The sequence below is a fragment of the Solenopsis invicta genome, chromosome 5 (genome assembly GCF_016802725.1).
Source record: "Solenopsis invicta isolate M01_SB chromosome 5, UNIL_Sinv_3.0, whole genome shotgun sequence".
Taxonomy (NCBI): Eukaryota; Metazoa; Arthropoda; class Insecta; order Hymenoptera; family Formicidae; genus Solenopsis; species Solenopsis invicta.
The window spans coordinates 9,428,428-9,454,370 of NC_052668.1; the positions used below are offsets into that span (position 1 = coordinate 9,428,428).

At 38.5% G+C, this 25,943-nt stretch overlaps 1 protein-coding gene across 1 annotated transcript in view; it reads left to right on the plus strand.

The window, feature by feature from the left end:
• LOC105205514 (dynein assembly factor 5, axonemal) overlaps positions 1-25,943 on the plus strand; it is a 106,946-nt gene that overhangs the window by 31,684 nt on the left and 49,319 nt on the right. Inside the window, exons 2-4 of the mRNA XM_026138215.2 lie at positions 663-902; positions 970-1,165; positions 23,154-23,460. Of these exons, the coding sequence (XP_025994000.1) occupies positions 663-902; positions 970-1,165; positions 23,154-23,460 (743 nt within the window). The remainder of the gene's footprint in view (positions 1-662; positions 903-969; positions 1,166-23,153; positions 23,461-25,943) is intronic.

Sequence of the window (25,943 nt, forward strand, 5' to 3'; positions counted from 1 at the left end):
ATAAATTGAGAAAATTTTTGAAAACCATTAATAGCATGTTAAAGCTGAAACTTTGAGCTTTAAAATGCTTTTTTAATTTTTTGTTTACGATGATTTTTCACGGATATCACTTGTAAAAAATGCAGGTTTAGTTTCAAAGTTGTGTAACTCGGCCAAAATAAATCGTAGAGAAATTTAAAAAAAAGCATTCTGTAGTCAAAATTTTGTAGTTTATGAAGCTTTTGAATTTGAAAAAAATTCTCGTTTGAAGCGTTTGAATTCGAAAAAATTCTTTGGTCGAATTGCAAAGTGTCAAAGATACGAAATTTTAAGGAACAAAACAAGGTGTGCTTTTTTACTGCATAAAACAAAGAATCTGCGATAATTTTTCGCCGAGCTACAGCCATTTGAAAATAGCCTAATTTTTGATGTCTGAAAATTGTTCCCTATTTTTTCTTGACGAGTGTATTTCATTGAAATTTAATTAATTTAAAACTTTAAATTTGCATTTTTATGACTATTTTTATGACTATTAAAATTAAATTAAAATTATATTGAAATTTTGTTAAAATTTTACTAAAAATTATTCAAAACATAGAACAATTTCAAACAATTTTTAGTAATGTTTCAATTAATTTTTCGATAAAATTTCTCTACATAGTATTATAATTGGATCTTTAAAGCTGTAATTGAAGTCTCCGGCTACTGGTTGATAGAGCTACCCGATAGATATGGTTGGTGGCACAAACTTCTTCCTTTGATCATGACAGGATTACACGATGAACTTGATGAGATCCGTGTAAAAGCGGCAGGCATGTGGGATGCTGCCGGAAAATTGTATTTGAAAGAGAACGAAAACGACGAGAAGTTGAAGGATAAGATGGATTTTCTTACGGAAGATCCAGAGTATTATCCTCCAGGAAGTAAGTTATTTTTAAAGTTACAAACATACATTCCATCGAGAACCATATAGAGAAATGTTGTTTCTAGTTTCCAGGCCAAATTTAGGATGTCGTGTGATCGCACAGCAGAATTTATGCAAACTTATTGGAGGTATTAGCCTTGAACTTGGAGATTGGCTGCCGGATATACGTGTGCGTTCTGCGCAATTACTTTGCATTCTGATATTAAATGTTGAGGAGGATGTTACGCAACACATCGAAAAGCTTTTGCCATCTATGTATCGGTGAGTCTTATTTTTTATTATAATGAGAAAAAGAAATTGTTAAATTGATTAAATTTGTTCGTTGTTGTTGATTTAATTTGTTTAAATTTCAAAGTAGAGAGATATTTGACCGTTAATGAAACATCACAACTGGAAAGCCTTCTACGGTTGCTGGTGGATCTTCGTGCTTGTTTTTATTGTATTTGTGTGATTTTATATACCTTTCTTGAATTTAATGAACTGCGCGCCGAATTGTTTTTTCAGTCGTAACACAGTTCTACATTGAATAAGATTAGGTAATATTACATTATTAAAATTGAAATTAATATTAACCCATTTTTCCTTTTGAAAAACTGTATAGAATTTATTGCGAAAAATATTACCTCAGTTAAGGTTCGAACGTGAGACCTCTTGAATCTCCGGTACGGGTGTCTTACAAGGAAGGTTTGCGAACCCGGAAATTCAAAAAAATCTGAAATTTGGTGTACACATAGAGGAATCCATCCGCAACACAAAAATATTTTTTGTTCGTGCCCAATTTCAGTTTAAGAGGGTAAAACCTAACCTTTTTGAAAAAAATTGGTTTTTTTCTTTTCAAGCGAATATTGTCGAAACTATAAGAGATAGAAAAAAATGTTCTGAATAAAAGTTAAATGGTTCGAAGAGTACTTTATAACAATAATTAAAAAAAATTTTTTTTGTTATTGTTTAACAAAATACCATCACCACCCAACGTTTTTTTTTTAATTTTTAAAATTTTTTTTAGCCAAATTAAAGCTTATTTTTATACAAATTCAACCATATATAATAAAGTGTCATTCCTATGTATCATTCTTGAAAAATAATAAACTCCTTATATATGCACCCTGTTCGTGCGCTCGATTTTTCCCGCTCATCGCGTATTACGCGAAAGAGCGTTAAAGACAAATGAGTATAGTACAAAGAATATTAAAATAAGAGTTTTTTAATAATAATAATAATTGAAATAATAAAATAATGAGTTTTTTGAACTCGACTGCTAAAATCAGTCAAACATCTTTGGCGATGTCAAAGTATGTACGTAATACTTTGTACAATTAAAAACGAGTTATGAATAGAGAAATTATTATTTTTGCAAAATATCGTTTATTTACTTAAGTGTGAAAAACAGGCCATTGACGAGCAGTAATTTTAGTTGTTAAAAATTAAATTACATATATTTTCTCAATTCGAAATAAATAACGCGAGACTAGTTTCTGCCTTATTAAGGCACCTTTCTCCTGTCAAGATAGATGTCGAATTTGTACAAGAGAAAATGCTCATTGCGCTTGCCAATTCCTATTCGCTCGACTCCTAGCGCTCATTTCATACACGAAAAAAAACGGCACAAAGACGGACTCACACACGTAAAAATCACGCCAACGGATTTGCGCCTGCTTCCGAGGATGCAGTGTCCGTGTCGCGCCTCCGCAATTGGGCCATGTGACCCTTGTGACGGATGACAAACGCGTCGTTACGTCACAATACATATACAGAGTAATTTATTTTAATTAATACAATTAGTTTTCTTCAAAACTAATTATTAATGATAGAAAAAAATGTTTTAGACAAAAGTTTTGTGACTTCTAGGGGACATAAGATGGTGTCATTGATTTGACCTTAAATAGTCATTTGATGATCATTTTCAATTTCTTAAATGAAAATCCTCATTCATTTATCATTGCACATTCTTGTAGCTTATCTCGAGAGTTTTTCAAAACCATATAATAAAGTTGTTCTTCATGAAGTACTTTTCAAGTTATAAAGCTTGAAAGTTTCAGTGCTGCTCGACATTAGCATTATCCAAGATGTATCACGTGGACGTTACCCAGTTAGATTTATACTTTTCGTGTGTGCGTGTGTGAAAATTGACTGTATCAATTAATTAATGATTAATAGTTTCTGTTAAATAAAAAGTAGTTGATTTTCAATCATTAATAATCTAATAAACTGTAAAATGAAAGATTGCAATAAAAACCAAATGTAATAAAAATAAATAATTTAATTGTACGGTTGTCAAAAAAATTATTCTGAAAAAAATTTTAATATTAAAAATCAGAAATACATTTTTCGATTGTTATATCAACAATAAAATGTTTACATTTTATTTTATTGAATGAGTAACATTATTGCGTTTTTATTTTTACCTGTGTAACAACCTGTGATTGTCTGAGCACGAACGAGCTCAGGGAAACCAGGACTCGAAGGACGAGATCCGATAGCGCACGGTGCGATAGCCCACGTCCCGATAGCACACGTCAAATTTAAAATAATTCCCGATAACCCACGTTTCTTTAGCACACATCCCGATAACGCACAAAGTAAAACACGCACCTGCCTGATCACACACGTCTCGATAGCACACGTCAAATTTAAAATAATTCCCGATAACCCACGTATCTTTAGCACACGTGCCGATAACCCACAAAGAAAAACGCACGTCTGGTCGATAACGCATGTCTCGATAACCTACGTCTCTATAGCGCACGTCTCGATAGCCCACGTGCGCTATAGAAACGTGGGCTATCGAGACGTACGCTGTAGAGACGTGGGCTATTAAGACGTGCGCTATAGAGACGTGGGCTATTGAGACGTGCGCTATAAAGACGTGGGCTATCGAGACGTGGGTTATCGAGACGTGCGCTATAGAGACGTGGACTATCGAGACGTGCGCTATAAAAACGTGGGCTATCGAGACGTGCGTTATCGAGCAGACGTGCGTTTTTCTTCATGGGTTATCGGCACGTGTGCTAAGGATGCGTGGGTTATCGGGAATTATTTTAAATTTAACGTGTGCTATCGAGACGTGTGTTATCGAGCACTTGCGCGTTTTACTTTGTGGGTTATCGGGACGTGTGTTAAAGAAACGTGGGTTATCGGAAATTTTATTAAATTTGACGTGTGCTAACGGGACGTGGGCTATCAGGGCTATCGCACCGTGCGCTATCAGGATCCGCTCATTCCCAACAGCACGTAGAGCGGGACACAAAAATTAAAATAGCCGTCTGCGGTAGTCATCTGCGTTTCCTAGCCTGCATTTCGCAGAATCATGTTTTTGTCGGATGACAGCGTTACATGGTTTTTGAGCGTGCTGGTTATGCCCACGTTTCTATTACGATCAATTTCGATGTCGTTCAGCTCATATCTTATCTCGTCAAATATAAACGCAACATATTTATTTCCCAATGCGACGTCGCCGGCTCCCTTAGCCGGTTTCTTCTTCTTAGTAATTTTTCCCTCAACGTATAGAAAGGTCTCGTACAGTAATATATACAAATCTTGTTGCTGTATGGGTATTATTATCTCGTCGCTGTGCCCGTACGTTGTGTTTGTATACGGCGAATAAGCGTGGGTTTAAATCTTCACGATTTTATCGTCAAAGGTTGGCTCGTCTCCTACGTTTAGAATATCTTTCAAGATTTACCGTAAATCCCAGCGACTGTAAAAATTTAACGTTTGATGCGCTGAGCTTCTTCTTCTTAGTTGACCAAGTCGAATTATCAATCGATGATGTCACCATTTTTGTAAAGAATGCTTTATCTCTCCGTGCGCGCTTAACTCCATTTAACACGAGCATCTCACGTGTCACGCTCGCGTTATCGCTTTCGAACGTGCAACCTAACTGTAATTTTCTCTCCTCGAAAGTCCAACAACTGTCCGTTTCGACAACTCATATGGTAAGATTCGTAACGCTCCGTACTGGAAGGTAAATGATGATTTCGCCGGCCTTTCACAGAGCTTATATCCTGAAGGCACGCTAGGCAAAAATTCATAAATCGTATGCACACGCGCACCGTTGTTGTATGCACCTGCAGTCACACTGCATTCTACGCGAACAGTATTCACGTTAATTATGTTGATCGACACGTCCGATTCGTACTATTTTCGCGGCTGCAGTATGCGCTTTGAGAACCCCAGCAGCGATCCAATGCTGTTGTGTTTGTTAAAGTTTATTTTGTAGGCGCATCTAATCTCGCATTTCATCGTGTTATAGTTTGCGCAAATCATTATCAGGAAATCTCCTTTCTTGCTGTCATCATTGATCACGCCAATGTTGCCGCAACCAGCATGTCACCGCCATCGGGTGCGTTGCGTCATGGACGTTTCTGCGAAATTGCGCATTTCAAAAATTCGTTTCTGGCTTGCAGCTCGTACGAACTCTCGGGTATCGTTACCTCAACGTTGTCTCTGCCAAAATAAAATTTATTGTTCAAGGCGTCCACGTTTCGGTATCGTGTTATAAGTTTCAAAGAGCGTTAGATCAAGTTCGTATTCACTTTTGATCAAATTTATGGCCTGAGATTAAATTACAGCGAAAACGCCGCTCTTTTCGCTCAGCATTAGCGTAAACAACATGATGGAAAAAGTGCTCGACAAATACTGAGATTTTGCGGTACCTCGTCGGTCTTTTAAAAGTCGACAGTTTGTAAAAATCGGAAGCACATTTGTCCACAGAAACTTTGATCGTACGTTTGATAGGACGTTCGATTGTACTCGATCGTAACACTGCTTTCGAAATATCACACAAGATTTCGAGGCGGTCGAAGATTACCAAAGTTGTCGAAATAAATTACGCAATTGCTTCTTTTTACATATGCAACCCAATGAGTATCAGGGCCCGTGGTATTGTCTAGATTGACAATACCACTTTCGTTTCTTTGTACGTCACTGGTCGGTAAAACATTACGCATGTACACGCCCATAAAATATGATATGCGCATACGTTTCGCCAGATGGTTCAATTGCACATCGGTGCACACACATCACGCCCGCGGGCATTTTTATTATTTTTTTGACTTTTTTTTCTTTGCTGATACTCCTTGACTCGAAAGGAAGTGCGTTTATCGCTCGATTTAGCAGACCTCCGGCACAGCTTTCCCTCGATGCTGACATTCGCCGCAATCCTTTAGCCTCAGTGCCGGATCGTCGATGTACGTCCGCTGCCACGGCTGATTGTAATGCTCGTCGCAACGACAATACGTTCAAACCTTCGGATCCGCCTGTATATGTTTCGGAAGCCGTTCCCAAACGTGGTTGACGTAGTTAACGTACACGCGTAAAAGTACGGCTTTTGGTATATATTCCAATTGCTTAGCGCTCAGATTAAGAATATCGCAGGGATGTGATAATGTGAAAAACATTTTTGATACTGAGCGACTCAAGGTTTCGCACGTCTATAAATAGGCGCTCGACGTGTCACGCGAGTTTAGTGTGATACATGAAATTCGTGCGGCAGTCGCATACGATACGCGTCACAAACTGTGACAAGAAATTGCGAATAATAGAGGACAACGCGCAAAAGCACGGCAAAATGCTATCGAGTATCATTCGCGCTATAATTTCCGGACAATTGTGATAAGACTAATGTTCTGATAAGTCTGCTCGAGAGTCCACACGGCGTACGTTTTGAGAATGTTTATATTTATTCAAAATTGCTGCAGCAACCTAAATATCAATATCTCAAAAATCTGTCAACATGGATTGATGAAATCGGCTACTTTACATTCTCAAATAATAGCAATGTTGTTCCGCCAAGTGAGACGCGTTTAAATTCAATCTTCGTTTTCGACGACGTTGCATGCAATAAGCAGGATGCAGTGAGAAAATACTTTTCAATGGTCCGTCACTCAAATGTGGATTGTTTTTATCTGTGTCAAACGTACCTGTTGAAATTTAAGCGAGAATTTGAAGCAGTCCAAGCAGTTGGAAAACGCCATGAAACACGTGTCTTGTTTTTTTACATCAAAGAAAAAACGCATTTATTTAACAAAAGAAAAAACACAGTCTGAATTGTTGTACAAAAAGAAATTATTAACAAGAGACTTAGCTGATTACTGTTTAACGTTTTTCGCACCAGCTGATCAGCAGGATCGCTCTTTTTTTCTCTCACACACTCACCCACTATCTGCGCATCTACGCTTCGCTCCGAGAGGTGTGCACACCGCGGCGGTTGCTTAGGAAAGAGGGTAGGGCCGATCGCTCAAGCACGGTTCTGCCTCTCAGTGGCACTGAATGTTTCTATACTTCAAGGCAGCCAACCGATGCAGAAATTACCACACTTTTAAAGGACAACTTTCAACACTTTTTCTTAATTTCCGCGCTGGTCCGCTGTCAATTGATCTCTGAATTTGGTAAACTTGACTGTGCTCAATGACTTTGTGAAGATGTCAGCCAGTTGCTCATTTGTCGGACAGTATTTTATCTTCACAATGCCATCTCTTACCAACTCATGTACAAATCTGAACTTCACGTCTATATGTTTGGAGCGTTTATTTATCACTCAATTTTTAATTAGTGCTATTGCACTTTGATTGTCTATATTGAGTTATATCGACATTATTTTGTCTAGAAGTTCTTCAAGCAATGACTTCAGGTACAGCAGCTCTTTGCAGAATTCAGCGGCTGCTATATATTCGGCCTCAGTGCTGGACAAGGCAATCACCGATTGTTTTTTACAGCACCAGCTAATTGGTCCGCCTGCATACATGATCACGTAGCCTGTCGTGCTTCTTCTGGTTTCCGTGTCCCCTGCATAGTCTGCGTCACAGAAAGCTTCTACTAGTTTATCTTCTTCTGTTTTTCCGTATATTATTCCGCGTTCCATGTTGCCAGACAAGTATTTCATTACGTGTTTCAAGTCTACGATGCGTTCCTGTGTCGGTGACTTCACGTACCTACTACAGAAACCAACACTGTATGCTATGTCCGGTCTTGACTTCGTTGAGCCATACAAGAGGCTTCCCACCGCCTCCCTGTACGGATAATGAGCAGTTTTAGGTTCTGTTTTAGTCTTTTCTCCTGGTTGCATGGGAATTTTCGCTGGTTTGCCATTTTCCATTCTGAAGTGAGTGATCATTTTCTTGAGGTATTCCTTTTGAGATAATTTTAAAATACCTTTGTTTATTGTGACTTCAAAGCCTACGAATGTAGTTACTCGAAGACCTGAAACAAGAATACAAGATCACAGTGATAGGAGAACCAACTGGTTCTCTTATCACTGTGATCTTGTATTCTTGTTTCAGGTCTTCGAGTAGTCGTTCTATCTCTAATTGATTTTTGCCAATTATTACGCCGTCGTCGACGTAGTTTCCCAAAATTATTCCGCTGCTTCTTTTTACGAACAGGCACTGTTCGCTTTTCAGTGGCTGAAATTCTTGCCCTTTCAGGAAATCAGTAAATTTGATATTCCAGCGAAGGGGTGCCTGCTTAAGGCCATATAGGGCCATTTATTTAACAAAAGAAAAAAACGGTCTGAGTTGTACAAAAAGAAATTATTAACAAGAGACTTAGCTGATTACTGTTCAACGTTTTTCGCACCTGCTGATCAGCAGGATCGCTCTTTCTTTCTCTCACACACTCACACACTATCTGCGCATCTACGCTTCGCTCCAAGAGGTGTGCACACCGCGGCGGTCGCTTGGAAAGAGGGTAGGGCCGATCGCTCGAACACGGTTCTGCCTCTCAGTGGCACTGAATGTTTCTATACTTCAAGGCAGCCAACCAACGCAGAAATTACCACACTTTTAAAGGACAAATTTCAACAGTACCCAAGGATACCTAAACATCTAATACGCAATAATGCTAATCTCCTAATTCTGTTTAAACAGGATGGTACCAACCTGAAACACGTTTACAACGATCACTTTAACACCGATATGTCGTACGATGAATTTTGCGCTTTGTGCTGTACTTGTTGGCAGCGCAAGTACAGATTTCTAGTGATAGACAAGGATAGCGCGCTTAGTAGCGAACGATACAGGAAAGGATTTAACGAGTTCGCGAAACAGTTAGTTGTTTTCGATATTTTGGGCAGAGATGTTTGTCATAATATGCGTAAATGCAAGAAACTTGCGATGGAGATTGAAAAGACGAGCGAGGCGATCCGCAAGAAGCATCGCGTTTTAAAAACCAGTATGATCGAGGAGAATATTGCAATTGAGAGATGTTTCATACCCATCGTCGAACTTCTGAAACGGATCGTCAAGGAATTTCAGCCGAATAAGAGAGAGGCTAAAGATATCAAGGCAGAAGTGTCGAAAAATACTAAGAAGAAACAAAGGCATAGCGATGACGACGATGGTGCATCTTACCAATTGTCGAAAGTAACATCGAGCAAAAGGAAATATTCGAGATAATCGAATGTCACATTGGATTCACCACTGATAACGTCCACACCGTGTACGACGATTAAAGGTGCAAAATCAAATGATGCTCTTGAGAACGTTTTCGAAACCACAGACAAACGTTTGGAACGTCTGACTAACATCAGATGCAAACGTTGGAAGGTTGAAAAACGTTGTTGCAGCATTTGAGTCCGTTGGGTCAAAAGTACATCGGAGATTTCCTCAGCGGTAGAGGAAAAGAAAAAATTATAAACACCGTGTATGGCGTTTGTCTCGACAAGGATGGAATAATGCTTGGTAATGAAAAGTTTGACGTGGATCGCAATGAGAACATAATTTTCGATGTCGTGCGATATACTAGCACACCCGGGTTTAACGAGTTGATTTTTAAGAGACTCATCGATGATTTTATCTACACGGAGGACGATTTGCAAAAGTACAAGAGCATATTGTTGACTACAAACTCATATAGACGCAATTACACCGCGCAAAGTCGACTATGGAGCAACAAAAGATACAAGTACAAACACGTGATCACGCTATTGATGTCAATCGAATCTACAACGAAGAGAACAAATAAATCCAGAAAGGAATTACCTCGCGCTATAGTATTAAACGATAATAAGATAGATTACGTGCACTGGAACAATCCCAACAAACTAGTGGATTGACTTCGATTGTTTGAAGCTTCGCATTAAGCCGGCAACGACGCTCGTAGCAACAAGATGCTGTCTATCGTAGAGGAACTTCGCGTAGTCGGTATTATTATAAATTAATCGCGCATTCGCAAAAACGAGTTAGAGAAGAGACTGACTTTGTTTGAGAAGGACGTGCGAGCATTACGATAAAACGACGAGCTTTAGCGTATAATTATAAAAAAGCCGAGTTAGAACAAAAATGATTGGCAATAAACGTCAAAAAGACGATTACGAACGTCTAACAAATGATTTCGAACGGTTTCTCAATAAAAATCGGACGGTTCAAAAACGGTTGTCAGATTACTACTGATCGGCTCAGGATCGCTATGAAAAGACTTAAGAACGAGTGTTGGATTGTTATCAAATGGTCGTAAATCAGGTCAAGAATAGTTACCACCAAATATCTAATCATCAAGTACCGGAAGACAAAGAAAAGTTATTGAAGAATAACAGAAATTTATAAAAAAGACGACAAATACGAAAGATAACATTTGAGAAAATAACATTTAAAACGAAGTAGAGGAACTTTGCGACAGTAATATAAATGAAATCGCGTGCCCACGATAGTAGTCAGTCGTAATATAACGCGTTTACGCGTCAAAACATGAGTTCGTCGAAGAAACTTAGCTCCGAGAGGCGTCGGCTCGTCGAGGAATTACACGCTCCAGCAAGGCGCAATTTTCCTTGAAGACGCGTTACAATCTGAGGATTCGACAATCAGTGGCAAGCTGATGTCGTCGAAATGCGTGCATATTCGAATTTTAACAGAGGCCATTATTATATACCTACTGTCATCGATGTGTTGAGTAAATACGCATGGGCTTAGGCGTTCAAGAGCAAGGCCAAAAAATAGACGACTAATGCTATCGCCAAGATAATTCGAGAGACTAAGAGATGTCCGAAAAATTTGCAAACTGATATTTTACAACGCCGATGTGCAGAAACTCTTGAAAAAACATGACAATAATCATTATTCTACATATTTGGTGTTAAAGGCATCAATCATGGAACGCTTTAATAGGACATTTAAAAACGATATGTGGCGTATGGTTACACTTAATGGGTCGCACAAGTAGGTCGACGCATTGCCGCGTCTGATATCGTCTTACAACTCCCGCAAGCATGCAACTAGCCGACGTAACTCCAGCGACCGCCGAAAAACTTTTATCCACTGTGTATGTCGCATCAAAATTGCATGGCCGGCGAACAACCCCAATTGGACCGCCGAGGTGTTTAAGATTGTGAAAGTACAGCGAACTAATCTTGTTACTTATTTACTTGAAGATTATGGCGGTAAACAAATCTCAGGTGCTTTCTACAAATATGAGCTAAATCGCGCAAGGTATCCGGATGTCTATATCGTTGAAAAAATAATAAAAAAGGAAACAACATTTACGTCAAGTGGCTGGAATTCGATGGATCGCATAATTCATGGATAAATAAAAATGATGTTATTTGATTTATTTTGTAAAAAATATATTGTGAACGATATAAATGTATACATAAATAATATATGATTATAAAACACTTTTTTTTAAATTTTCTCTTTGTCCTCATTTATACAAAATTCATATAAAACTGTTTTAAAAAAAACATACAAATGAAAAAAGTACAAAATATCTTATTTATAATACATATTAAACATGTAAAGTATGCGAAACAATACATGAGATATATAAAAAATGTGAGAACATATAATATAATATATTATAATTGTATCCGCCAATGTCCCCAGGGTAATGTTTATGTCGAATGCGGCAATACATATCTTTTATCGTCTTGTGAACTAAGCGCAACCTTCTTCTCATTAATAGAATAAACCTGTAACTTCGAACGTATGCACGTTTGATGGTGAGTTAATTCTATTTCATCATTGAGACAACACATGTAATCTTCAAACGTGATGCTTTGTGCTACAACGTTATTCTTTACACCTTTTGTCTTTTTTATATCTTGTTTACCTTTTACTCTCACCGCGTACATCTGTCCTGAGTCCAACAAATTCGGTTATGCCATTATTTTCATCTTTTATTAGCCGGAGAACCTTTTTATTTGCGAGAGGCATTCCGTATACGTTGTTCGTCGAGTAATCGCTTGTGTCATATTTTGCTATATCACGTTTCATCATTTCATACACATCCTTACACTCAAAATGATATATAAAACTGTGTCTGTATGCATAATACTACATTTAATATGATATAAAGGAAGCATATACTCGTGGTGGAATTTGTACAGACAGATTTTCGAAACGTTGAGTATGCACATACCAACGTAAATCGGTTTGTTGAATTTCACCGACAGTTCGACGGCAGCTAAATTTTCAGCGAAGACACTGCGACTATGAAAATTTGGTCGTGATATTGCGGCCTCCGCGCCGTAACGACCTTCCCATTGTGTGGCGATTTATACAAGCCACAAAATGCGGGCGCCTGTCAAAAAGCAGCTCGCCACACACTACGGACACCTGCCGGACGGCAGCCTGAGAACCACCGCGCACGAACGAGCGCGTTCTTGAAGCAAGCGATCCAGCACGGGCACCGCGCGCGATACAGATTCCGAAGCAAAAAAACAGGTGGCCATGACAATAAGAGGTTACTCGTGCTTAAAATCTAGCAAAGCAAGAATATAAAGCACGCAGTAACAAACAGAAATCTCTTCTCCTAACGCTCACAAGGCGATAACTAAACTTGTGGTGAAAAGTTCATTTTCGGATTTCTCTCTCACATGAGAAGAGAACGCCAATTCGGGACTATCACCGTAGCCGCTAATCCGGAGCCACCGCCGTGGAAATTAATTCCACTAACACTTTCACCGCCTTCCTTTATGAGACCACCCAGGATGTTCCTATCTGCCGAGGATCGCCAGATATGGAGATATACATTCCCGCGATTCAGAGGAATACCGCGGCCGTGCTCTCCGCCATTGTCACCAGGCAAGCGGCGCCTAGACAACGTGGCCACCCAGACAGAAAGAAGCACCAGGATTCATAGAAATACCCAAATCGAGATTACCGAGGCAGACTCTTCAGGAAGCGAGTGGGAGCCTAGGAGCAACATTACCAACGCTCGAGTGCCATCCCGAGACCAACAATACAACCTCTGCAGCGGTGGACGCAGCCACACAGGCGGACTTTCTGCTTCTCGCAGCTTTCTCTCGCCGACATCGTAGCAGGGAACTTCGAAGCCGGTCCCGAGGACGCCATCATCCAGAACCACCTCACCAGGATTCCCGCCACACCGCAACGTTAACGAACGCACAACGGGAATCCCGCCGCTCATCGAAGTCGACGAAGCACACAGCGACATCTACGCGCTCCTCGTCAAAGTCAAAGCAAGCGGCAGGTGAGCGAATTCACACAGCACGCGGGGACAAGCGTTAAAACCAGCGCTCATAAACGGCCCTTGTCAGGGTCACCACAATATTCAAAGCAAAAGAACTACTCCCGTGCGATCTCGTTAGCGGAAGAAAATAGAAGACGGGTGAGCGTGTTCGCGCGGCATCATTGTGCCTATACATTGCATTAATAATTTAATATCAGACTGATTACGTACATTTTCCATTGTTTTTCCAAATAGTGCATTGTTAATCAATTTATATAAATTTTTCTCAAAATCATTTTTCGCGCTTATCCTAAATTTTGTATTTAATTCGATATAATCGCGGAGTCAGATGGATTGAGCAAATTGAAGCACGCAGTGTATTTTTACAATTTCAAGCCCATTACGCGTGCATTGTTGAAGATTGCGTATGTGGATGACGTAACGTTTTTTGTTACGAGTAATTTATATTGCCTTCCCCCAGGGTCGGAGCGTGAGCTCCTCGACGCGCAGTTTGTCAGGTTGAGAGTGGACGTGCAAAGGCGGCGAACCGAGATACGTCGGCTGCCGCCTGTTCATCCCGGGGTAGCGCCGTGCAAGCACCGACACGCCATCTTGCGCTCCTTTAGAGCCAGAGAAAAGCGCCGAACTTACCCGTTCCGTGCCAACTCTCTGCCTAAGGTCCAGCGACCCCGAGAGACCGCTCGGGCTTACCTCCTACCCACGAGTGGCCGACCCGCTGGATGAGCGGAGACCCGCACTCATCAGGCGACCCATAGCCGGGGTCTTCGTTCCCTGGCAGCGTATCGCGTCAAGAACAAAATGGAAGGTCTTTGTGTCGATCGTTTAAATGTTTTGGATAGTGAAAGTCGACTTCAAGAATATATCCGGTAGGTGAATCCAAATCGATCGCGTTCAAGTCAAAATTTTTGACATCGTCGACCCATGTAAATTTGCCATATGGTAATGGTTGACACATTCCGTGCCCGTATAAATTGTTTATGTCAAAATATATTAAATAAGACAATGGTTTTGACGAATCGTAAGACTGCATGGATTTATTATTGACTTTTGCATATCTGCCAGAGCATTGACTTACGCTACCACAAATGCCTTTCTCTGAACATTACCATGTCAATGTCTGTGAGCAACTCGAATGTTATGCGCGTATGTTTCAGCATTGCATCCCATGTAAATCCCTGAAGCGTGTAATAATACGCAGAGTCCAGATCGTAACTCTGCATGCTTTTTTTGCGGAAATTTTCAAATATGTCAGTTAATAATAAGACATTGGTCTTCAACTATAAATCACTGTATTCGCCCAAGGTTTCAGTTGAGAACCACTGGCACACATTCTCCGCGTGAGAGTAATAACTTTTTGATGCCGTCTGCCCGGTAAGTAAACTATGGAAAGATTCGCGCGGAGGTAAACGCGTATCATTCAACTATCCTTGTGATCCACGTACTTGTATGGAAAGACGCCTTTGCGCGTAAGCAATTCAAAATCCTCGTGAGACAACAAGGAAAATTCTGAACGAGTGATTTTTAATTGATCAATGTTTAGAAATGACGCCAATTTTTTGAGACTCTAACTCAAAAAATATGAATCAATAAATCTAAACCGTATGCAATTTCGTACTTTGCCCGATTTTGTTTTTACGCCGGTAGCTGCGACATGTTTGGTAAACGAAAAATATTTGTTTTATTAATCGGCAACAAATCTATCTTACCTTTGAACGCGGAAGCAATTTCTTTTATGATAAAATGTGCGTCGTAACTGGATAAATTATGAAACATGACCGGAATAACGTACGTATTCTTATAATTTAGATTGCATTTATTATGAGCTAGACTGCGATAACGGCCTTTCAAGTGACAATGATCAAGCACCCGCCGATTATTAATTCACTAATGACCTGGGTAAGGCGCTTATTTGATTTTTCGCATATATGGCAATGCGTCGCGTTAAAGAATGCCTCTTTTTGCTGTCTAGTTAATCGTTCCATGGGAACATAGGCGGATATTTGGGGTTTTCATATCATGCGCTAAATTTTCTAATTCTTTCGCGAACCACGCTACGTAGTTCTTATCGCGGCGAAAGTGTTACTTCGATAACGCATTGTCGTACGAGCATTTAACATAATATGCTATGCTAAATACCTTGTGATGCTGATACGAGAAACTCGACGCGTTTTCTGTTTTGTTCTCCATCTTACGCAATACACATTCTAAGTTAGAGTAAAGCACAAAGGGTACATACTTTTTGCTACTATAATTATCGAATTCCAACTACTTATTGTCCTCTCTTGGTAGCAGAATGGCACAATCATTTACTTTTTTGCATTTCACTTTGTGCGACAGCAACTTTTCTTCTAAGTAAAAATAATGTAGACATCTGTAATATAATAAACAATTTTTTAAATAAGCAATTTTTTAATGCGTGAAATTTATACATATATTATTACACTTACCAATTGCAGATGAATTTCCTATGTTCTTTTTTGCTCTACTGTGAGCTGACCAGTCGCGACAGGTTCTTAATCCACCCAAAGTGGCCAAAGCTGACAACGTGTTTATCTTCTAAAAAAGGTTGATGTGTTTCTCCTTCTTATCATCTGTCAGTCGTATCGGTACAAAGTAACGTATCTTTTTTTTCTGTCAAATTCGATACTGTATATGTTCATCGACACGTCGTTTAATCGTTCAAATTTTCCAATGTCTTTCACAGTCGTTGGAAATTTTATGTCATCAAACTTTAAAACACTTGAGTAATGCGGGTACGATGACTCCCGTTTCGCGTGATTTTCGGCGGAGTGCAAGGTAGCTACCACTGACCACGCGAAGCATGCATTGTCTTTCGAATGTACATTAATTATTGCACAATTGTTCCTTACTTCCTGCGGCAAATTGATGCAACATTCCATGTGCATGGGATTAAGCTTATTTATATTAACCGTCAGGTTCTGGATTCGCGACAGTGTCTAGCCGCTGTCGCGTTTCTGAAACTCAGCTAGCATCGCTAATATCGTTTTGATAACTCGTTGCTCATATCACTCACGCTCGGTATAGTTCATGATTCTTTGTCGCAATATTCTTATTGTCGCAATCGCCATGAATATTTACAAATTCACTGTTGAATACAGTGTTCACTTTCACACTTACGTGTTTCGCGATAGCGTCTCGCACTTGCTCGATCACCATATCACAGATGTCTACCAAGAAATGTCGCGGCTCGATATGACCCACGTTAATCACAACTTCGGTCCTAATACGGTTTTCAAACGCAGCGTCGATCTCGGGCCACACGAACGATTTTTTGCCACCGGTGCTCGCGTATTTGCCACCAACGTGCACAAAACGTCTTTCTAACTGCGCTTTTACTCCTGTGAGTCGCGCAATTCTCGCAATCATGGATATTTCCAACGGTGAGTCGAGGACATTTGGCACTACAATGTTCTCCAAACTGTTCGATGCACTCATCGCATTGTTGCAAACAAGTGAAGCATTCTGCTAAATTTGCGATCTGCAAGCATTTCTCGAGTAGTTTGCGTTCCACTTGTTCAACGTTTTCCAGTTTTTCAATTTTTAAAAATGTCTTGCAATATTTTTATTATACAATTTAACGAGTAATTTTTTTTTTTACGTTAACTGTTTGTACAGATTTTCACAACGAAGTCAGAAAGCTTGTCACGAATCATATGATTGCACGTATAAAGCCTTGTGATCCTTTCGTGATGAAAATTACCATTATAATTTGAAACATCACTAAATGTACGACAATGGTATTTGCCATGTAGAGAACAATATATTCTCACGTTGACATGTTAAGGAAGCACAGTATTTGCTTGTATCAGAGGCAAGCGCGTCATCAAATCCAAGTTCTCGACCACGAAGGAAATGTACTAACAAACAAGAACGATTAGTGGTTTCCATGCTCTTTTTCACTGAGCGTATTAAAAACTTTTAAGATTCGTTATTAAAAAATAATTTTTTCAATATAAGCACACTCTGCACATGTTAGCTGGAATATACACAAACATGGGCTGATGGTATTTGGAGCAGATCCGTCAAGTCGTTCAAGGAAATCTGTTTTGTGGATTTGAACAGCGTCCATTGTGTCCGATTCGATGTCAGAAAGCTCAATCATACACGATGCACAAACGGCAAGGGTGCCATTCGTCGAGTAGTAAAATTGTATCATGCAATGTTTCGTGCGATTCAAAGCGCGTAGTTCAGCATTTGATATAACACGAATCTCAGGGTGCTCACTTAGATCACTGTCACATCCGCTATCCCCAGGCAACTCTTCGTTAGACGATACTTCTTCAAGATCTTCATCTGCGATACAATCGGCCATTTTCTTATTGTGTAGACATACAGATTGGGCATATGTTGCATGGAATGTTTATATTCGTTGGTCTTTAGCAGTAACCGCAATACTTGCCGCAAAGAAAAATATATGTATCAGTTTCGTGGTGTCGAACGGTGCGCACTACTTTCAAGTCCGTGAGCCCACCGTCAAACATTCACGAGACACACATATCTGTTTAAGAACGATTTTCCAGCATATAATAAAATTGTATCATACAACATTTTGTATTTATATTCAATGCATTGTATTATGCATTTAGTAAGACTCTTTCCACAAAATCCTCAGGGTATTCACTTTGAACAGAGTTCACATCCATTATCGTCGGATAATACGGCCTCTTCGTCTTCGTCCACAAAATTTTGAATATTTCTTTCGAAATCTTCAAACTCAATCTCTATACTATTATCTGAGTCTATATCTTCGATACGGTCGGCCATTTCTTTTTTACGGCTGCATATTGCGATCGATTCGGTATGCTTCCGAGACACCTACTGAGGTTTGAGCGCCCTATATATATTTCATCTGCAACTTCTTTGTTTTTTTATCTAACTGGGCGGATGCAATGTCATTATCAACCACACATATCGGAGGATCATGTGCATTGAAACGGGTCATGATCGCACCGATGTTTACGACTTCTTTTATCTAACCGGTGCATTCGTGTCATCCAGCGGTAGCCAAGATATCAGCACCTGTCTTGAATCATCCTCACGAAAATCAACTCCACATGTCGGAAGATCATGTGCCTTGAAAACGAGGAAAGGAGGGGAGATATCATGTTCACACCGATGTTTGCGATTTCTTTGTCTAACCGGTGCATTTACCTCGGCTGCAGCCAAGGTATCGGCGCCTGTCTTGAATCATTATCTCGCGACTCCACGTATCAAGGAGCAGTATTGAATAAAAAGATGCTCGTCTTACCTCTTTTAAATTGTTTTACAAAACTTAGGTGTTATGTATCAAGGAAGATAACGAATTGGTGAGTTAAAATTATATACAAGTGCATATCCTTTGTTCATCCGCGTATTTCGCCCTTATTGATAGCAGTGGTAGGCACATACATATGCATGTATGTATGTGGGCCATTTGAAAAGTTTCCGACCTCATCGACATAAAGTAACTGTAGAGAAAAATTTCTTTCGCCGTCCGATAGATGGTCTTGATATATGTAAACCGTAAAAATTTGAAGTCATTCTGATCATTACTTTCTCTATGGCAATTTTTCCAAAGTTGTCAGCTGACATTATCTGTCAACAATGGAGAAAATTGAATATCGCGCAGTGATAAAATTCCTTCATTTAAAAGGGAAAGACTCAGGAAATAAAAAATGAGTTAAACTCTGTATACGGTGAAGCCTCCCCTTCATTTACAATTCATTACGGTTAAACATTTTGTGGCCAAGTACAAACATGATCGTACGAGCATTTTAGACGAGGAACGTTCCGGGCGCTCAAAAATTGCTACAACTGACGAAATGGTGCATCGATTTAGTGCATCAAACTGTGATGGCAGATCGTTAATTGACTGTTAAGGATATTGTTGAAGCTTTTGGGATATCATCTGAACGGGTGCACAAGATTTTATATCAAGAATTGGATATGAGAAAATTATCCGCGCGCTGGGTGCCGCGCTTGTTGACGATCGACTAAAAGCGCATACGGATGGACACGTCGCGCGAGTGTCTTAGTCTGTATCAAAAAAATTCAGCGAAATTTTTGCGGCAAATGATAACCGTCGATGAAACCTGGGTACACTATTAGACGCCTGAGACCAAACAACAGTCAAAGTTCTCTCTCAGGAAAAGTGAGGGCGATAGTTTTTTAGGATAGCCGTGGAATAATTTTTATTGATTATCTTGCAAAGGGTGAAACATTCAACGGAGAGTACTACGCTGCATTGCTGGATAAATTAAAGGCCATAATTAAGAAAAAACTTCCGCATTTGGCCAAGAAAAAAATCCTGTTTCACCAGGATAACGCTCGGGTTTACACGTCTATGGTCGCAATGTCAAAATTAAACGAATTGAAGTTTGAATTGCTTCCGCACCCATCCTATTCACCAGATCTAGCTCCCAGCGACTTTTTCCTGTTTCCAAATTTAAAAAAATTTTTCGGGGAAAAAAATATAAGTTAAATGCTGAGGTGGAAAACACTGTAAACCAATATTTTTCAGGTTTAGACAATCAATTTTTTTCTGACGGTTTAAAAGTATGAGAGAAACGTTAGACCAAATGTATCGAGTTGCATGGAGACTACGTCGAGAAATAAATTTTGTTTTGCTTCGAAATATGTGTTTTTCTTAAAAAGGCCGGAAACTTTTCAAATAGCCCTCGTATATGTGTACGTATACGTGTACATATGTAAGTATACGTATATAAGTACATATGTATAAGTATATACGTATGGATGTACGTATGCAGATACATTGTTTTTTTAACTTACTTAATTTGACGTTATTAATTGCGGTTCGATTGCGTGCAATTAATAAAAAATAGAATAAGCAAATATTAATTCTAATAGCGTAGTCACGGCGTATGCTTAATCCTTTAACCGTAATAGTATACTATAGATAAGGTCCAATGTAAATACAGATGCGATGGAGAACGCTCTTGCTCGACCCTTTGTAACTCGGTCTTGGTCGTGCCCTCGCTTTATTAACATCGCGAGTAATTAGTGAGTTTGAATTCAGAACTCTGTAATGGACTTGAGCTGATGCAGATAGATGTAAGTTAGGTGTAAGGTAGAATAAGATAGCAGAGAGTGTATTAAGATTTGTAACTCTAAGGGGACCAAATAAATTTTCTATTCATTACTAAAAATAATATTTAGTAGTAGAAACCTTTCTTTTAATTAATGATACGTTACTTTTTCAAGTTAAAGTACATTGATACAAAATTATAAAATGCTCAAAAATTTATTTGATTCCTCTTGAATTAGATTTTTCTTTTTTATTGTAATACTTGTTTAATTTAAATGAAATTTTAAGAAAAATACCTATGTTATAAAAAAAGGTATTTTCCAATAATCTTTTATTAATTTTTTCCATAAATACGTAAACAGAATGTAATGTCAATTTGCCACTTGCTATACTAACAAACTTATTGTATGTGTGTGTAACCTACAAAGGCATTCCGTACGCGCGTCGACCAATAAAATGTACCAACACCGATACACCAACGCGCTCGCACGCCCACCAGCACCGCTCGTAACAGACTTAGTCTCCGGTTCTTGTACCCGATCTTGAGTGGCGGGGATGCAGGCCGCCGACAGAAGCTGACGTTTCCCCGAGCGTCCCCGGTATCTCGGAATTCGGGTACATAAGGCGGCCGATTTCGAGAGCAGGTTCTCTTCCGTTCTGATCCGCCTTCCCAGCCGAAGCCACCCACGTCGACCGAAGTCCAATGCATTGGATTTCTGTTAAGAACTCTTGGCGACCGACCTTATCCGCTCACGCACCCGCTGATCTGAGGGTTCAAGCGAACTTGGGCTCCGCTAAGAGTTCTTGACGACTAGCAAATTCCTTATCAACTTCCTATCGCCGGCACTTCTCTACGTAAGGGGATACGGATTTCCGTGTCTCTACCAAGCGCTCTTGGCGTAGAGAAGTGCCACCCACCGGTCAAAACAGCGGTACTATTCACTATGCGCTGCCCTACGCAAACCGACGGACGAATTCGTACCTCGCGTCTTGTTCCGCCATACCCGCAACGTACCGGGCCTAGAAACTATTGATTGGCCGCAACCGCCCGGGTTATTATTAGATGATCCGCCGAATTAGCTGGAAACACGAATCGATTCCGAGAAGAGCGAACCCGCACAGGATATCGCTGCTTTATGTTATTACCGTTTTGTTGTCCGCGTCAGTAATCGTCGTACCGAAACTCAGTTCTGTCCGCGTGCAAGTATTTGTCATCCGTTACGTACTACCTCTATCATCACGTCTGTTGTTTATTAAGTTCCATGTCTCGCTTTAGTCTTGTTAAGGCTTCTGACTCCTCAGCCGAGAACTCCGCGTTAACGATAGCGACATCCCGTCGCGGACAAAATTAGAACTAATAGACGTGAAACGTGACAGATTGACGATGAGATGTTGTCATGCATGTCATTTTGTTATTCTGTGTTTTATTGTGAAAATATGAGTTGTCTCGTATCTACCAAATTCGTAAAAATAGACCGCGAGTAAAGTTTCTTTGAATTTTATACATAAAAGCACATTTTTCACTCCTTTCAATAGCTATTCGTGTGTTTTCCTGTCTGAATAGGCTTCATTTTACGTGCTTTATATGACTATTTACTGATTGTTAGGCGGAAAAAGAATAGTCGTGACCAATATTTAGAAGTGTTTTAAGGAGGTTTATCTGGTACATAGTACGTCAAGCGAGAAACACGTTCAACTTTGACTTGACTAGCGCAGTACGCTGACTAGATTTGGCAACGTCAAATTTCTACGTTATGGGTTTTTTCTAATATTTTTTCTCAAACTTTTACATTTTAAATAGCGCGTACTTTGGTAAGAAGTTCCGATGTTGCCGCTCATCGAGTAATGGAAGATAACCTACGCGTAAACGAGATTTTTGCAAAGAATATCTACTCATTTCTTATTTCTCAGATATCCAATCGATCTACACTCTTTGCACAAATTTTTCTTACATATTTTTTTGTTATTATCATTAATTTGTACAAAAACTGTCTGTTAATTCTTTACAAATTTTGTGGAAGAAGGCTCGAAAAATGTCATTTTCCATAAGACACAATGTAAAGTTGCACTAAATATTTTTATTAATATCTCATCAATGAGGTATCCAAAGGACTTAAAAATTTGCGAGATATATTTTTATACACATCTTAACTTGTATTTAATTTTTTTTCAAAATTCATCTGTTAATTACTAACCAGATGAACCTCCTTAAAGCTATTTGATTAATCTGTTTTATCCAAATTGGCTTTATTTACAAATAGCATGTCGGACAAAATTACGTTCATTTCACGTAATTTCTCGCTTCTGACGTCACGACTTCAATATGGTCGCAGCGAGTACTCAGGAGTACTACCTTAACCCGTCGTCTTACGTCCGCATCTCCGTCATTTTTGTATTTAACATTTTTATTTCAAGTTATGGTTATATCTTCACTTTTATTAATTCTGGCTGATGTTCTCAAATAAATAATTATGTGGTTTTTTTTTAACATTACGCTTCGCCAATTAATTCTATCGCTGAGATTCTTTGTGCTCTTGTCTGTGGCTGACCACCGTCCGTGCGCAAAGCGGGATCGTTACATGTGATAGATTTTAGAAACGTTTCTGTTGCAATATTTCATAATACAAACTGTAGGAACATTTCTATTGCAACATTTTATATGTAAAATTCTTTCAGAATTTTGAACATCAAGTGTAAAAAGTTAAAATCTTTTTAAAAACTTTCCATAATTTGTGTATATGGTAAGAGTCTAATTATAATTTGTTATACTGTTTATTACAGCGCTTGCAACGACGAGGATAAGAGAGTCGTTGGCTGTGTAGAGACTGCGGCGCGATATCTGGGCTATTTTGTACAACCCAAGATTTATTGTCACTTAGTGCTTCCCACTCTGAACGAATCTCCAACAACCGGACACTTGCGTGTCTTCGCAGCTATTATCAGCGGTAGCGAACGGAAAGCTCTATCGCAACAATTGGACATAATCGCTAACTTCTTGCAGCAGCCAAATATTTGTCAAAGCAGAAAGAGCAACTATCAACGTCAGATATTATCTTGCTGTAATTCTCTTCTCGCAGTTTGTAGAGAGGTTTGGATGCAACTTTCTTTTTGTTATTTACATTATTTGTCTATTATGCTGAGAAAGAGAGTTGTTAGCTAACTGTTGTTTAAATAATTAATTTAAATATATGGAATACTAAGGGGGTTCTAACTCAGAAATTCCAAAGAATGCGTGGGTCAGAGGAGGAAATAAGAGAGAGTAGGAGTATTGACGTCACGCACGGTAAGTTTCTTCACAAATTTCCGGAAGAAAGGCAGTATTTCCGGAAAAACCGGAAGCGATATTTAGATAAACATCAGCATGATTCTCTAATGTATGCTGCCGTGTAGCTACGAAAGAGATCCGCGGACGAGTAGGTATACAAGGTCGGGACACCTAAATATCTTGAGAAATATAAGTTTTACAGAAAAATGTTTCAGACAAAAGTTGCATGGTTTCGAGGGGGGCATAAGATGGTGTCATTAATTTGACCTTGAATAGCTGCTTGAAAGTCACGTAAAGGACACCTTCAATTTTTTAAATAGAACTGCAAACTTTTTATTACATATTCTTGTAGCTTATCTCGAGACCTTTCCAAAACATTACAAGAAAGTTTATTTTTGTTGAAGCTACGGTGTACTGTAACTTTCAAGCGTCAAAACTCGGAAAGTACTTAACAAAAATAAACTTTCTTGTAGTGTTTTGGAAAAGTCTCGAAATAAGCTACAAGAATACGCAATAAAAAATACAATATTAGAGTATCGGTAGTTTTGTAATTAAAGGGTATCGGTACTTCTCTAACAATGTATCTTTTTTATTGCATATTCTTGTAGCTTATTTTGAGACTTTTCCAAAACACTACAAGATAATTTATTTTTGTTAAGTACTTTCCGAGTTGTGACGCTTAAAAGTTACAGTACACCGTAGCTTTCAAATCTCACAACTCGGAAAGTACTCAACGAAAATAAACTTTCGTAGTGTTTTGGAAAGGTATTGAGATAAGCTACAAAAATATGTAATAAAAAGTTAGCAGTCCTATTTAAAAAATAGAAGATATCCTTTACGTGACCTTTAAGCAACTATTCAAGGTCAAATTAATGACACCATCTTATGTTCCCCTCGAAACCATGCAACTTTTGTCTTAAACATTTTTCTGTAAAACTTATATTTCCCGAAATATTTAGGTGTCTCGACCTTTTTAGGACATTCTGTATGTTATTTATTACAAATAACTTATATATTGTTATTGTTATTTATTATTTCAAATATTATTACTTAAAATTTCCTTCAAATTAAATTTAAATTAATGTTTTGAATGTGATATTAAATTAAATTTTTTATTTAAAAAAATTTGCATACTATGTATATCAATATCATCAAAATAAATACAAATAAATAAAAACACTTATTAAAAAAAAAAATATTGCTAACCTTCGACAGCAAACACGGATCTTACGACTATGAAGCAAGCACTTAACTCATGGAAGCAACTGCACTGGTTGAAAGTACGGTTACCGAGAAGGCTCATATGGCGCGCTTCGGATATGGCCAATTTTCACAAATTTATTACTTTGAAACTAAGGCCTATTCAATCAAACGCCGGGAGATGTAAACTTTTTTTTGTCTCCAGGATAAAAAAAATTGTGGTCGAAATCCCAGGGTGAGATACCTGATCTTTTTCTTGTGAGTATTGGAAACTGGTGATTGATCAATACTAATGTATTAGAAATAGTCAAGTATTAATAAATACTGAATATTGACAGTTACTATGAAAAGTCCAAGATTTCTTTCTTGAACACAATACTATTAAGAAACATAAATATTATAGATAAGTCCCCACATAGCATGTAATATTTCTGTGGTATCACAGAAATATCACTTTTTCATTGCAATATTACAATGAAATATTTCAGAAATATTACCGAAATATTACTGTGATATCATAGTAATAGCAAAATGTCCGCGAAAACTTATCACAGTAATACTGCTGTGATATTTCACAATATTTTTGTGATGTTTATGTGATATTTAAATGATATTGCAAGGAATTAAATAAATAAATTATTTTAATTTCTTTTATTTTTATTGTTATTCTTAATATTATTTTCAAATTAATACATGTAATATATATTAGACATAGAAAAAAATAATTACATTTATTAAAACAAAATACAATAATGTAAACGTAATAAATGTTTAATTTACAAAAAAAATATCTCTTGTGTTCTTTTTTGTTCTTGTTAAAAAAGATTTAATTTGAATTATAATTTTATGTTCAAGATTAAATAACAATACAAAACATTTACACGTAAAAATATAAAATTTTATGTGGAACAGTGTTCCACGCACACGTCACGTTGGGAAAAGAATCAGATTATTTGTCTCCAAATTACAAGTACCAATTTTTCTTAAAATCTCACTGAAGTGTGAGCTAATGAGTCGACCGCGGTTGCGTCTAGATATAACACCTGTGACTGCACTCGATTCACGAGAAGATCTTTATTGGCGCGGCCACCTAGCGGTGTTGCCAG